This window comes from Piliocolobus tephrosceles, chromosome 2, assembly GCF_002776525.5.
Source record: "Piliocolobus tephrosceles isolate RC106 chromosome 2, ASM277652v3, whole genome shotgun sequence".
NCBI lineage: Eukaryota > Metazoa > Chordata > Mammalia > Primates > Cercopithecidae > Piliocolobus > Piliocolobus tephrosceles.
Window position 1 is genome coordinate 2178049 of NC_045435.1, and position 14992 is coordinate 2193040.

The 14992-nt window shown below is 34.1% G+C and overlaps 1 protein-coding gene across 4 annotated transcripts in view; it reads left to right on the top strand.

The window, feature by feature from the left end:
- Positions 1-14992, top strand: part of CBLB (Cbl proto-oncogene B) — a 213506-nt gene that overhangs the window by 163299 nt on the left and 35215 nt on the right. For all 4 annotated transcript variants that reach the window (XM_023212445.3, XM_023212457.2, XM_023212438.3 and 1 more), the window contains exons 11-13: positions 1215-1400; positions 2914-3279; positions 11806-11900. In XM_023212445.3, the coding sequence (XP_023068213.1) occupies positions 1215-1400; positions 2914-3279; positions 11806-11900 (647 nt within the window). The remainder of the gene's footprint in view (positions 1-1214; positions 1401-2913; positions 3280-11805; positions 11901-14992) is intronic.

The window sequence follows — 14992 nt, forward strand, 5'->3', positions numbered from 1 at the left end:
TAAACTAAGAAAATCTGAATAAAGTATGGATTTTAGTTAATTAACAAAAGCCTTATACAGTGTAACAAAGTGTGAATGTGAACACAAATCTATTATCTCAGTTAAAGACAGACTAAATGATAAAGCTGCTGAGTTCATATTAAATTGTCAAGTGATGACATCAACAATTCGTACAAAGGTAAGTAACGTTAGTAGGAAAATGGCTTACAAATAAGTTTAGAACTCTATAAATACTAGCATTCAGAAACAGAACAATATCAAAGCATGATAGGTAGTGTTGTAAAAAGTAAGCCTAAATCTTGAAAGAGCTAGTAACTTAGACTTGAAAAGGAAACTGCCCAGTATTTTAGAACAGAATATTGTTTATCCTGTTAAGGCTACTTGATTAACTATATGGCTTTTAGAACAAATAGAAATCAGGTTATGCTGCATTAAAACATATAGATACACACACACACACACACACAAACACACAACCTTATGCAATAGGAAGCATTACATACAAATTAAAATACTTACTGGCTTTTTGATGCTACTTTATCTACCAGACAATATGGAAAACTTGTGGTAACAGAAACTTAATCAGTTGTTGCCAGAAGTACAGACAGACTTTCCTAGATATAGTTCATTGTGTTTCAAGAAAAATGTTTAACTTGAGAATCTTTTCTATGTGTAGTATTAAGGGGAAAAAAATGGGCTTAAACCTGCTTATTTTAAACATACAATTTTTTTGAAAACCCCACCTGATTTCATTGATTTGCAGGAAAATAGACTATGTACAAGATACATGTTTGGAACAAAGCCAATAGCCAACTATTAGAATGTACAAAGGACAAGCAAAAATTTATAATATAGAGATCCAAGAGCAATGTGCATTATTGCATTATGTGTTTCTGGCTTCCTCAGAAAATATAGATGGGTTTCTTGAAGAATATCTGCATTTGATTGTCTTTATACTATACTTTTGCTGTTCTTTTTTCTTAGCCCCTTTCTGCAATATGTAAGAAAAACTTTATCAATCTCTTCTTTTTGTAATACTACCCTTGAGGGACAATGTGAACTATTTGCTTCTATTAATCAGGGTAAACTAAGGGAATTCATTTTAACAAATATATGGTGCCAGAAACCTTCTTCCAACTAAATGTGTTCTTTAAGAACAGAGAACACTCTGCACAGCTAATAAACAGCGGCATCTTTCTCTTTTTCTATTCTAGTGCACTGACAGGCAGAACTCACCAGTCACATCACCAGGATCCTCTCCCCTTGCCCAGAGAAGAAAGCCACAGCCTGACCCACTCCAGATCCCACATCTAAGCCTGCCACCAGTGCCTCCTCGCCTGGATCTAATTCAGAAAGGCATAGTTAGATCTCCCTGTGGCAGCCCAACGGGTTCACCAAAGGTAGATCAACTTTATTAGAAACACAGATAAAATTTTGTAAGACAATTATTCATTGATCAGATTCTTCTAAATTCCATTACTCGTGTTTTTTGTGCTTTTAATTGTGAACAAGTTTGATCAGTTTCTCATTTAGTTTATGGTGAGCACATGTTCATGTTTCTTGTTTTATTACTATAAAAGTTACACATAATTTTTGCAGAAAGAGAGCTTATGTCTGTAGGCCCATGATTTACCAAAATAAGTAGCAGAGTGAGTATGGTTATTTTGTAAAATAGATTTAAAAGGTCATTATATGCATTGAAATAATTTGCATGCTGTTATCAAATGGTATTTTGCACTCATTTTTATAGTGCCATGACAAGAAGAATGTGATGGGAGTATATTTGCATAAGGGCTTAAGGTATGACAAATTATCACCCTTGTTTCAAGGTGACTCAGAAGAGAGAATTATATGTAGTTTTTAAACCTCGGGAAATTAATTACAATGAATTGCAATATTTGCAAAGTAATTATATTACTGTTTAATATTAAAGACATAATTCTTACTCTACAGTTAAGCCTCCAATTTATTTTATTGTGTGGATTTTTTCTTCAAATTTGATAAGTATAAGATTTTAAAAATTAATTTTATTTGGTAACATGCTCTGTTGTCTAAAATTTGTTGGAAGCACAATATATTTAGTAGTGTTTGATTTTCCTGTATTACCAGTTAACTTGGTTTTAAGATCACACATTATTAGAATATCATTTAGAATTATGTAAACACAACAGATTCCTTTTTTTTCTCAGCTACTTTCTAACATTAAAATTACAAATCAATCATCAGATTAACCATGTAAATAAAAGTCAAAAGCTATGAAAAGCATACACATTCAATTCATTGATCTATACCTTTATATTTCTATGTAAGAATCAGCCTGATCTTTTAAAATACTGTAAGAATTCATAAAATTGAAGTAATTTGATATGTAGTGCTGCTCTGTTACTTGTGATCTTTTATTATTCTGGTAATAACTGATAAAGAAGCAGAGCACATTTGCCCCCATATCAGTTATGCTGTGTCACACTGATGAAAACAAAATTAAAAAGCTTTTAATCTTCTAAAAATATTACAAATACTACAAATCAAGTTACTCTTTAAAAAAACTAGAACAGTGACAACTTTTCTCCTCTCACCTAAATCATAGAAATGTGCAAATAAATTATTGACATTTTATGTCAAAGTTATCATATGATTTTGATCTACTTGTTTCTGTATCATTTCTATAACTTAACATTTAGTTTTATGTACTCATTTCTGTTTTTTTTTAAATCCTAATGAAATGTATTTATGAGTTTTTTATTCTCATTTAAATTTCATTAACTGGTAATAAAAGAAACATTAAAAGATGGCACAAGAATCTAGTAAAACTCCTTGTTTGCTTAGAAAATTAAAGCAATAATACATGTTTGAAAGTTATTTCAATGCATGGCACAACTTTTAGTTTGTTTTCTCTCTCTTCTGTTTCTTTAGTCTTCTCCTTGCATGGTGAGAAAACAAGATAAACCACTCCCAGCACCACCTCCTCCCTTAAGAGATCCTCCTCCACCGCCACCTGAAAGACCTCCCCCAATCCCACCAGACAATAGACTGAGTAGACACATCCATCATGTGGAAAGCGTGCCCTCCAGAGACCCACCAATGCCTCTTGAAGCATGGTGCCCTCGGGATGTGTTTGGGACTAATCAGCTTGTGGGATGTCGACTCCTAGGAGAGGGCTCTCCAAAACCTGGAATCACAGCGAGTTCAAATGTAAATGGAAGGCACAGTAGAGTGGGCTCTGACCCAGTGCTTATGCGGAAACACAGACGCCATGATTTGCCTTTAGAAGGAGCTAAGGTAAGAAATATGCAAAGCAGAAGCTAGAGAATCTGCTTGTAAGTGCTTCTGATGGTCAGTAGCATAAAAGGTTGGGAAGTTTTTGTTTGTTTGTTTTTTGCCTAGCATGGCACTTCCCTGCAAGTCTTTAATTATCCCCAAGTTATAAATAATCAGAAGCTCATTAAAATTTGAACTTAAGAGAAGTCAGGAGGTTCTAAGTAATGATTTAATTTTAATGTGAAGACACTAGACAATTTGCCAGAGATTTATTTCACCTTTCCTTATTTCATTTGCCAAAAATTTCTTCTATTAACAACTTAGTGGTGGTATAATCAGCACTGCAATTTTTTTTTTTTTTTTTTTTTTTTGAGACAAAGCCTTGCTCTTGTCCCCCAGACTGGAGTGCAATGGCGTGCTCTCGGCTCACTGCAACCTCTGTCTCCCTAGTTCAAGCGATTCTCCTGCCTCAGCCTCCCGAGTAGCCGGGATTGCAGGCATCTGCCACCACACCTGGCTAATTTTTGTATTTTTAGTAGAGATGGGGTTTCACCATGTTGGCCAGACTGGTCTTGAACTCTTGAGCTCAGGTGATCCTCCCGCCTCAGCCTCCCAAAAGTGCTGGGATTACAGGTGTGAGCCACTGTGTCTGGTCAGCACTGTATTTTTAACAAACTGTTTTAGTTCCATCCAATTTTTACAAGTCGTGTTACTATACATGTCATAAATCCGTTGCTGGAGTTAGTTATTGTTGCCTGGGACAGTACACATTAGGCAGCCAGGTAAAATGAACTTCCTATATACTCAAAAACACTAAACCAAGTTCACTCTTAAAAATCAAGTTCTTTTCCCCTAAAACTGAGAGATTCTCACCTTTGTTGACTTCTCACTTGAAGGATGTTACTACTATCATTTATATGTCCAGGAAGGAGTTTATGTGTACAGGAAACTGAAGGGACAGCAGCAGAAATCATTTACCTTAGAATTCTTGGTATTCTTGGTAGTTCCTTGGCAGAGGTATACTGTAATAATTTCTGGTATTTGGTTCCAGGATGCTTTTGACTCTGAGATTAGATCTTTGCCATCTTCCCTTTACTGATGGAGGCCTTGGCTCTTCTGAAGACTATAATATTAAAGTGATCTTATCTCTGTAGACCTTAAATTGATGTTTTACAGAAGTAGTCTAGTCCTTCAAAATAATGGTTAAAGTTGGTGAGTTTGTCTTATAACATATTCAGGATACAAGGAAGAAGCGTGACTTGCACTCAGCTCCTCTGTGTGTGGAGGTACAGTGATAATGAACACTTTGTATGACAATATTTAACCTCAGTGATGTGGGGTAGCCAGGAAAGGAAGAGTCACAATTCAGTAGCACTGCATTCAAAACAAAGGCAAGGAGTGGTGGCAGTTTTTGCTGTGACTCTTTGCTGGTGACTCAACTTGGTACCTTCAGTCTCATCTATTATAAATATGAGGATCTCTAAAGGTTTCCTCAGCGTCATCTAAATATAATGTAAATGTAAGAAAATATACTAATAAAATCAATTTTTTGATGATCTCTGTCAGTGGGGAGCTCATCCTCAAAAGAGTTTTTCCACAACCTAGAATGCTGATTGGAAGGACCTGCCCTTCATTTTCAAAAATTTTCAGTGTTTTTTTTTTCCCCCTTTAGCCTTAACTTTTTATTCATATGTGATCACACTTGTCTTGGGAAGAGTGTTAGAAGAAGCTGTAATTACCTAGTTATATCTCAGCAGCGTGTTATAATTTATTTTCTAAATGGACTTCAAAAATACTTGAAATATAATAGTTGTCTTAGCCATTTCATTGAAGATATCTTGTTTCAGGGTTCTTTTAGATAACATGTTCTAGTTTTAATGCTATTATAAATTTGCCCTCCTAAGCTCTAGAAAACTGGCTGATAATTTTTTTAAGAAATGTTACAGTTTCAAAAATTGGGGTGACAGTTTCTTGGGTTATTGGTATGAGATACTGTATTTTATTAATTTTAGTTATGAAATATTAATTGTGAGTTCAGTTATAAGAACATTTCTTTAAATATTTCTATGTGAACTTTCATGTTGTGATCATTGATGCAAATTAGTATAATAGAGAAGACTGAGTGAAAATTTTATCTCTTATTGAAAGCTAAACTTTATTGCTTAGTTCTCTCTAAATAATTTTCATTAAGATTCCCTAAGGTCTAATCTCATATATTGTGTGTATTTATATTGCAATGCTAATATCCTCAAGTTAATCTCATGTTACTCTTAGATTTGGTGTTTCAACCAAAATTAGACTTCTAAGATTTCTAATTTCAACCTAATTAACTTCTGGAGTGAACTGTAAAGAAGAACTTGATTCATTGAATGCCACAAAACTATAAAACAGACCATGTCTCCTCTTTTATTACCATTATGAAGGAAAAATGGTTTCACTTCATTAGATCATAGGGCTTACCAGAACTTACATAAAGTAGAAAAGGCCTAATTCCTCTCTCATTTCATTATTGGGAGACTTAAGAGGTTGGCTTCAACTAACAACTGACACAATCACTTAGGATCCTGTAATTCTCAGTTTCTGTGATCCTGGGTTGGAGTTTGTTACCAGGCTCCGAAATCAGGCCTGAATTTCACTTTCTGCTCTAGAATGTAATGGCTTTGTGTATATAGCAACTTACTTCATCTTTGTCTCCAACCTCACTTATTTTCCTTATAAATAAAGTGGAACTTTATTTTATTCCTTTATACAAAATGGAATAATAATAATATCTGGTATCTAGGATAATAGTTAGCTTCCAACTATCTGAATTTCTGTACCACTTGGTTCAGGAATAAAACCAAAAATAACAGCTGGACATAGAGTGTCAAAATAAGTTGTAACACTTGGCATTTTTATTCAAAATAGTTGTCTGTTTTATAAACGAAAGCATCTTTGTTTCACTCCTTTTTTCTTTTATTTAGCATAGTTCCTAATGAATGTTTGCTAGACACTCAATAACCAAGTTATAACTTGGTTAAGTTTATAATATAATACTCACTTGGTGCTAGTAATCTAACGCTAAAGCCAGTGGTAGAGAAAAAGGAGTATATGTGCTTGGGTTTGAGTGTAGGCAGCTGTAGGTCAGAAGAGAAAAGGTGGAGGAAGAATATGGCCATGATATGCAAGGAGTTACAAATGGACAGGATTTTATGTATCCTGCATAGTTTTCATGTTTAAAATAGGATTTTTTTCCTCTGCAGAAGAGTAGTCAGTTTAAATATGTAGATCATATACAATAAGAAAAAGAGAGCGGGTGAAGAGAAAGGGGAGATATTTTTATTTTTTAAAGGGACTAAGATTTTTAATGAAAATAGTAGATATTAACAACATATTTTCACCCTGCATACCTAATAGTGCCATTTTGTTTTGTCTTACTTTATCATTGGGATAAAGAGTGTGGAGATTTAGATATTTGGAGACTGTTTTATTGTTCACATAATTCATCAGGCCCCCTAATATAAGCAAATACTTTTTTTTTTTTTTTTTTTTGGTCAAATCATAAAAACTGCCGCTTAGGTTTAGTAGTTTTCATTAGAGGCAAAGCTTCAAATTTAATAGCATCTTCCCATTTTAGAGATAAGAAAATGTAGATAAGTACTAAAAATTGAAGTGAAAACTAATTATTACATGTGGAACACACGGGAATTTATGAAAGTCAATACCCTGTCGATGGGCGAGGACTCCCTTCCCTTCATTACTTGTCCTGTCAGTATGTCAGTGCCCATCATCCAATAGAACCATTTGCCTTTTCTGTTTGCATTGTAGCTAGAACAATGAATGGTAGGGGATATGGGAATAAATTAAGCTCTAATTACTCCATTTGGTAATTGTAGAGAGCTCTGAGGAAAAAATTCTTCTAGCTCATAGTTAAAATGAAGTGTAAGAATTTTTTGTGACATTCATTTATTCCCTTTACTCTTCCCCTCATACCTGGCATAATCAAAAGCTAGTCAAGGTAGTACTTTTTAAATGTGGATCTGCAGGCTAAGAGTTATTAAGTTTATTTATCTGACTTTATTGGTAAGAGATTTCTATCCTATAGCATTGTTTCCATTCTCTGAAAGTCTTAGATTTTAGTCACCTTATAAAGCTGTTCCTTAATAGACATCTTGTTAGCTAGATATTTACTGTCGTTGGTGGTTTGTTTTAATTATCTGAGGAAAATAGTTCTACCAAAGTATATTAAAATATGACTAGAAACTTGAAATGTGTCTACTTATTTCTAGATATTAACATTGTACCCAACTGTCATTATTGGTTCTCTTGAGGCAGTAAGAATACTGCTGTTTCTTTTGTGATAAAACTATCTTTAACTGGTCATGTTACTTACAGTGACATTATTCTAAAGATGACCTTTGTATGATAATTTTTTGAAGACGTTGCAAGATAAATACATCAAATGATTTCCCTTTTTGCAGTTGTGGCTTGTTGTACTTTTGGTGGAGAGGCAAATGTTTATATTAATGACCTTAAAGTTATCTATAAATTTTGAGGGCTATCTTTTAGAAAATTAGTCCTCTGTGTGTACTGGTTTCATGTTCAGTCTGATGTTGAAGGACAAAATATAGGGGTACTTTTGAGGTAGCATGTGTAGGGATTGACATGCATAAGGGCTGACATGTGTAAGATCGGGAAAAGGCTTGTGTTTAGTAAGATTTCTTAAAAATGTTTTTCTTAATTGTGTGAAGATTTTCACAAAATTGTTTTCTGTGTCTCTGAAGGGTCCCAAATGTTTTAATCTTCAGTTTTTAAACAATATCTGAATCACAAGAAAACATTTTACATTTTAGGATTAGATGATAGCTTGAGGCATTTAGAGAAATATTAATCTAAGATAACCTAGATTTCTAATAAATTATACAAGCCAGTTGATACTTCTTTCACAAGTCTACACTTCCACTATTGTTTTCTTATTTCTTCAACCTCATTACCTAATTCAGCTATATGAGTACCTAGCATGTTCAACACACTCTGGGGAATACAAAGAGGAATAAAGCACAGAAAAGCTAGTCAGGATGAGACAGGTATGTGACTAAGAGGTAAGGCATATGAGAAGCATCCAGAAAATGTGTGGGATCCCCAAGAAGAAAAAAAATTCCAAGATGCAGGACTGAAAAAGTAATAAAGCTTCATGCAAGAGGGTCATTGGCTATAGACATTAAAAGACTGGCAGCTGTTGTTTTTGTAGTTATTACAGAAAGGAATAGCATGGAGGTGGGAGAATATATTTAGTGATAATATAGTCAGTTTTGGATGGCCTATAGCATAAAAAGAGTGGGCAGGTGAGGTAAGACCATGGCAAGATAAGTTGAAACCAATTATGAAGTGTCTTGAATTCTACATTAAGTAATCATAATTTGGTAGGCATCAAAGAACATTTAAAGTTTTCTTTTCTGGCAGGGGAATACTAGGATTAGAATTGTGAATTTAGAAGATTTAAATTGGTAGCATTTCCAATGCAGTTGTGATAGATTTGGGACATTGAGCTAAGAATGCAGAGGATGAAAAGATGTTTCTTAGTTGAGGATTCAGTGAGGTTTCAGTGTGAACTGCTTCAGTTGATACTGTCAGTCTGTACATTTGAAGAACTACAGTTTTTTTTTTATCATTTGCAAAGAGGTTTTTTAGATATCTTGACAATATATAAAGTATTTATTTTTAGCCCCCAAAGTTGTGATTTATTGTACTCACTCAGGTAGTGACAGCTAAAATGATTTTCTGGTGTAATGAAATGGTTGCAGGTGAGAACATGAAATTCAGAATGACATAATGTTAAATCTTGTCCTCTAGTCACTATCCATAAATACAAACAGCCATTTTAGATGAACAGAAACATGATCATCACTTTATAAAGTACCTGCACATTTAGGTCCTTGGCTGTCTCAATCTAATAATTAGGAAAGAACTATACAGAATTCCAAGTTTCGTATTAGGCATATTATCAACTCTCAGTACATATTTATGAACAGTTTGCAGGAATAACAGCCATTAAACAAATTTTATATATATATATATATGTGTGTGTATGTATGTATATATATTTATGTGTGTATATACATACACATATTTGCTGAGACTATTTCAGTAATAATGAGTTTCTTTCAGCTAAACCTAAGGAAAGTCATTTCACTAGTTAATACCTCCGTTAATACGTACATCTAAGCCAATCAGCAGTCAATATTCGTTTCAGCCCTACCGTGTTTAAAGCACCATAAGGCATATGCTGTAAAATGGTAATGGAGTAATAAGAGTTTTTGTCCTGAAAGAGGCCCAACGTGGCCTAAATTCTCCTTGACGAAATATAAGTACACAGAACATGAGCAAAATATTATCGGATGCCAAACATCAAATGAATGGTTCAGAAAAGACACTACAGCATTTCAGTGGCTATAGAAATCCTTTAGTTACTATACATCAGTAACAAATATTATTTCTGAAACAGTTAGAAAAAGTGCCATGTGCATTTTAAAGCAGATTAATGGATTGTTTCAAAAAATTAGGAGCAAGACATTTAATTTTCTTAGATATTGCCCTCCAAGAGTAAGTTACTTACCTCATTAATTGTACTTTGTGGTTTTACTAGTGATAGCCATCATTGCCTGTATGACTTCTCTTCATGAAATTGAATAGTAGTACATAAAAATATGCAAGCTCTGTTATTAGTATTTTATTTTCATTTACCTAATGTGCAAGATGAAAGCAATTTCAATACCAGTAAATGTTTGAATGTATTGGTATTTTTGAAATATATATTCACAATGTTCTGATTATAAAATTATGGTTGGTTTATTGTTAAATTAGAACCAATACAACTGAAACTATTATTCCCATATCTCTCTTTTATTTTATTGTTGCTGAAATTTTATTAAGCATCTATGTTGGATGATTTGTCCTCAAATAACAAACTATTGCATATAAAATTCACATTACATTTTCCCAAATGAGTTTTATATGTATTTGTGACATGAATTAAGGAAATTTGACTGCAGATATCTTACATTGTGTCTATTCCTGCAGCATGTAAAGAATTCCAATGAAGAATGACTTCCAAAACTCAGTATTACAATGAGTATTTGTGTATTTGTCAGTTAAAAGACCTTTTTTTATGTTAAAGGATTTTATTAAACTTCAAAATGATTAATATCTATTAGGAAATTTCTTCTTTCTGGCACACTTCAGAACACTTTGCCTTATTCTGTTATTTGGTCACAGTCAAAAGCCCAGGATAAAATCATTTTATTTAAAGGTAATATTTTGTCATGGTATGGCTACAGTATATTGAATCTAATGAGGGGAAACATGAAAAAAGAGAAATTAGTACTAAAGATTAGGACCAGTCTCTAGTGAAACTTTAATGCTATGAAATTTGATTTTGTAGCTCTAAAATACACACGCTGATAAATTTCAAATGTGTTCTTTAAACTTGTTTCTTTTCTTATTTTAAGTCGATAGGTAAGGGTATGACCTTTTCAATTTTGTATTCTAAAGCTTCAACATCATTTTAGAAATGTGATGGAGGAAAGTAATTGTTAAGTCCTCAATTGAATTATCCATCGCTGTTCAAATTATTTCACTTGCATTTAGCCCCACCATCAGTCTACCTATTAAATATGAATTAATAAGAGTTTACAAAGGAACTCCATGATAAAAATTTAATGATTGCTTACAGATCTTAAAATGTGTTCAGTCTTTTCTTGTGAATATGTTTCTGCAAAATGATCCTCTCATAACCCCCCACATTTAAGTTGCTGTAATTTCAAATTGTAAGAGAAACAAAGAACAGTTTTTCAGACATTTCCTATAGTGTAACAGAAATCTAGACACCAGAATTCCCTAATTCAGAGTAATTGAACACTGGCTTTGGATGGTCCCATATGAGCAAGTTAGAAATTGTGGTTTGTATGTTCACTAACTGAAAATTTTGTTTAAATTTGCCGCACTTGGAAAGCCAGAACAGGTCTCTAGTTATCTTTAGCACAGAAGCTTCCACCATTAAAGAACAAAGGCACTTCTGATTATATTAATATACTGTTTTATCAGAAAGTTTAAGAGTGTTCCGTTCACCATGGAGAAATGTAATTTAGAGCAATTTAATTTGGAAGGAATTAAAAAAAGAATAACATCAGTGGCTGCTTTTTTCTTTACCCCTTATAGAGAATGCTAACTTTTCAATAAAACCTGATCATAGTTGGTGAATTTTATTATTTACCTATTTAGCCAATAATATCTGTATGTGATTTATATAAATTATAGTATTACCTCTCAGTGTTTAAGAATCATGGTATAACATTTTTATTTTTTGTATAACCTTGAACCACTTTGGGCGGTGGTGACTTGTCAGTGTGGTGCTACTGACTCCTGAATAACTTGTATGACATTTCGCTTATTTAAATATACTGAACTTACACATTGTCTTCAAAATGGTAGGTTACCTAAGAGCAGCTATTGTTGTAAGGTCCTTCAGAAGTTAAATTCTTGGAAACTAACCATTTGATTTACTTTCAGGTCTTTTCCAATGGTCATCTTGGAAGTGAAGAGTATGACGTTCCTCCCCGGCTTTCTCCTCCTCCTCCAGTTACCACCCTCCTCCCTAGCATAAAGTGAGTTTTGTTGAATTTGGAGATCACTTGTCTGTGCATCAAGATATGGTAAAGAGTGGTTTTGAGAGGTTCTCAATACAGACACTACATGACGAATAGAAAGTCATTGATAGTAAACAGCCAGCTGTATTTACAAACTAAATTACCATAAATTAAGTTCTTTCCCGATACTTTGCTGGTAACCACAACATCTATGAGACTTACCTAAACTCTTGAGGGTTACACATCAGCAACAGGGAGAGAAAGCTAAGTATCCCTTGCATCAAAGAGGATAGAGTAGCACAATGAGGTATCACTTCAAATTTACCTCTCCTCCTCAGAGGTATCCCATTTTATCTCAGCTTTCCAGTTTGACATCACAAAATAATCTGTGGTTCCACCAGTTTTTTCATTTCTCACATCCATTCAGCCAACAAGTCCTTTTGATTACTCTTTTGGAGTTTTTCATATTCCTGTACTCTTCTCCATTGCTCTAGCTTTGCCTCAGAGCTGGACAACTGAAAGAGCAACTGATAATCTCATATGATCGGAGATTTAGTATCAGTGGGTTTAGGGCTAGTAAAATGAGATAACTGGTTATCTCATTTGAAAAATGGGGCCCCAGAGGCACACTAGATATCTCTCATTGGTATCTTCCCAAGTTAAACCAGGATAAACTGGATATTCCAATTCTAATTTTCCTGCTCTTTATATGAAGTTAGGATGTCTGCCTTTCCTCCAGTGTATTTTGTTCACTGCAACTGAGTTCATTTAATTTAAATTCTGCCTTCCCCAGGTCACTTTCCCACTCAAAAACCAGCATTGTTTCCCTTTTTCTATTAAATTAATTCTATACTCTTCTGCTAACAGTAAGATCCTACAGAATTTTACCCAACTAAAGTATTGTTTAGTGATTCCTGATACTTGCCCTGTAATTTTATCTGGATTGTTTTTTCTGGCTTTCTGAGATTTCTATGCTGTTCCTCCTGTACTTAACCTTTTCCTAATCTTTATCCTAAAGGTCCGTATCTCAGGCTGTATATCTTTGTGAAATGATCTATGACTTCTTCAATTATAATGATTAAGACTGATTCACATTCCTCTTCCTGCAGTTTATTTTCTACTCATTTAATTATATACTCTGCCATACTGTTTTCTGATTTTAATGTGGCTCTCCAATTGAAAAGATTACAAGACTTTGAGGGCAAAAACTGTGTTCTGTATCTCCCATGACATCTTACTGTATTTGATATATACTAAGTAAATGATTTGCATACAGTAAGTAAGTACACAGAGAATACGTGGATGCTTGGTCAGTTGATTTAAATTTTATCTGCTGAGGTCCTTATTTCCAATTGAAAGTCTAAGAGCTTCTTGATTCCTTCATCTGCAGTTCACTGAACTCCCACTATACATATCAATGCAAAAGAAAAATAAGATCCCAGCCCCCAAGAAATTTACAGTCTGCTTTGGAAAATAACATTAACATATACGAAATCACTAGAGAATGGTATGCACTAACATTTATAATGCTAACTTAGTAGTTTCAAATGAGGTTGGAGGAGAGACTGTTATAGTCTTTGTGAATGAAGGATGTTTCATGGAGGGATGGGCATTTCCTGACTCAAGAAGTACACGCACAATTGGGAAAGGCGGCGTATGAGAAAAAACAAGGGTGTGAAATTTGACATCATTCAGGGGACGGTGGGAAACTCAGCGAATTAGATCATTCTCCAGTGGGAACTTCTCTTGGAACTGCCAGATATTTAGCAGACATAGGAGTTGGAAGCAATTACACATACTCTGCGTAGTAGGCTCTAAATCAGTGACAACATGTGATGATATTCTAGCCCTAAATGAACTCTGGATATATGTGCATGTAATAAAACATCTAAGCTCAATTACCTCTCATAACTCAGAAAACATTAGAAAATGAAATCTTGCTAATTAGAGATTAAATTTTCACATTCTGTTTATTAAATTCATATTGGCAAGGAAGCTGGAAGTTGCAGTTTGCTTCATTTGTATTTAATATTAAATACCTGCTTCTCCTGTAAATGAAGCAAGAATAACAAATTCATAGTAAAATGTATTTTTTCTAATACTTCAGTTTGTAAGTGCATCTAAAATTAGTCATACTTTCTCCCTATTTACTCTTGATTTTTCCCTCAGAAACAGTGCAGTTGTTTCACTTAGAGTAATATTTTAACAGTGCACACTTACCAGCAAATTAGTTTTCAATTTTGCATGCTGCATGTCAGCCATAGTTAGCAATACAAATGTTAGCTTTTAATGGCACATTTATCTCTCCAGTTTATTTTTGTTTCTGACTCTGTAGGTAGCAGTTGTTCATTGTAGACAATATGCAAAGTATATAAAAGAAAGAAAAAAGTGAGATACATAAGTATAAGCATACTCAAATGCTAAATATCAATGTCCAGAGTTTTAACATTTTGACTTTTTTGTTGAAACTTGTTTATACCTTGTTTAGATGATATTGTAGAGATAATTGTATGCCCTCCTTTCTTAACAGTATCATAAGCATTTTTCTTAATTGTTTAGTTATGCACTGTGTTTATTATAAAACCAGCATGGAATGCTGATGTGAACAGTAGAATAAAATCAGACTGTGTACCACACCTGACTCCACCATTAAGTAGTTGTCTTTTGTTGTTGTTGTTGTTTTGAGATAGAGTCTTACTCTGTCACCCAGGCTGGAGTGCAGTGGCGCGATCTCAGCTCACTGCAACCTCTGCCTCCTGGGTTCAAGCGATTCTTCCGCCTCAGCCTTCTAAGTAGCTGGAACTACAGTCACCCGCCACCATGCCTGGCTAATTTTTAAATTTTTAGTAGAGATGGGGTTTCACCATATTGGCCAGGCTGGTCTCGAACTCCTGACTTTGTGATCCGCCTGCCTCAGCCTCCCAAAGTGCTGGAATTACAGGCATGAACCACCACAGCCTTTGTCTTATTTTTAACAGGGTAACTTCTCTGGCCTTTCCCCATCTGATAGAAGAGAGGATCTGTTTAACTTAAATTATCTCCAAAATCTGTTTGAGATTCAGCTTTTTAGGTTTTATACAGTGTGTTTTTTTAAAGAATACTGATGGCAA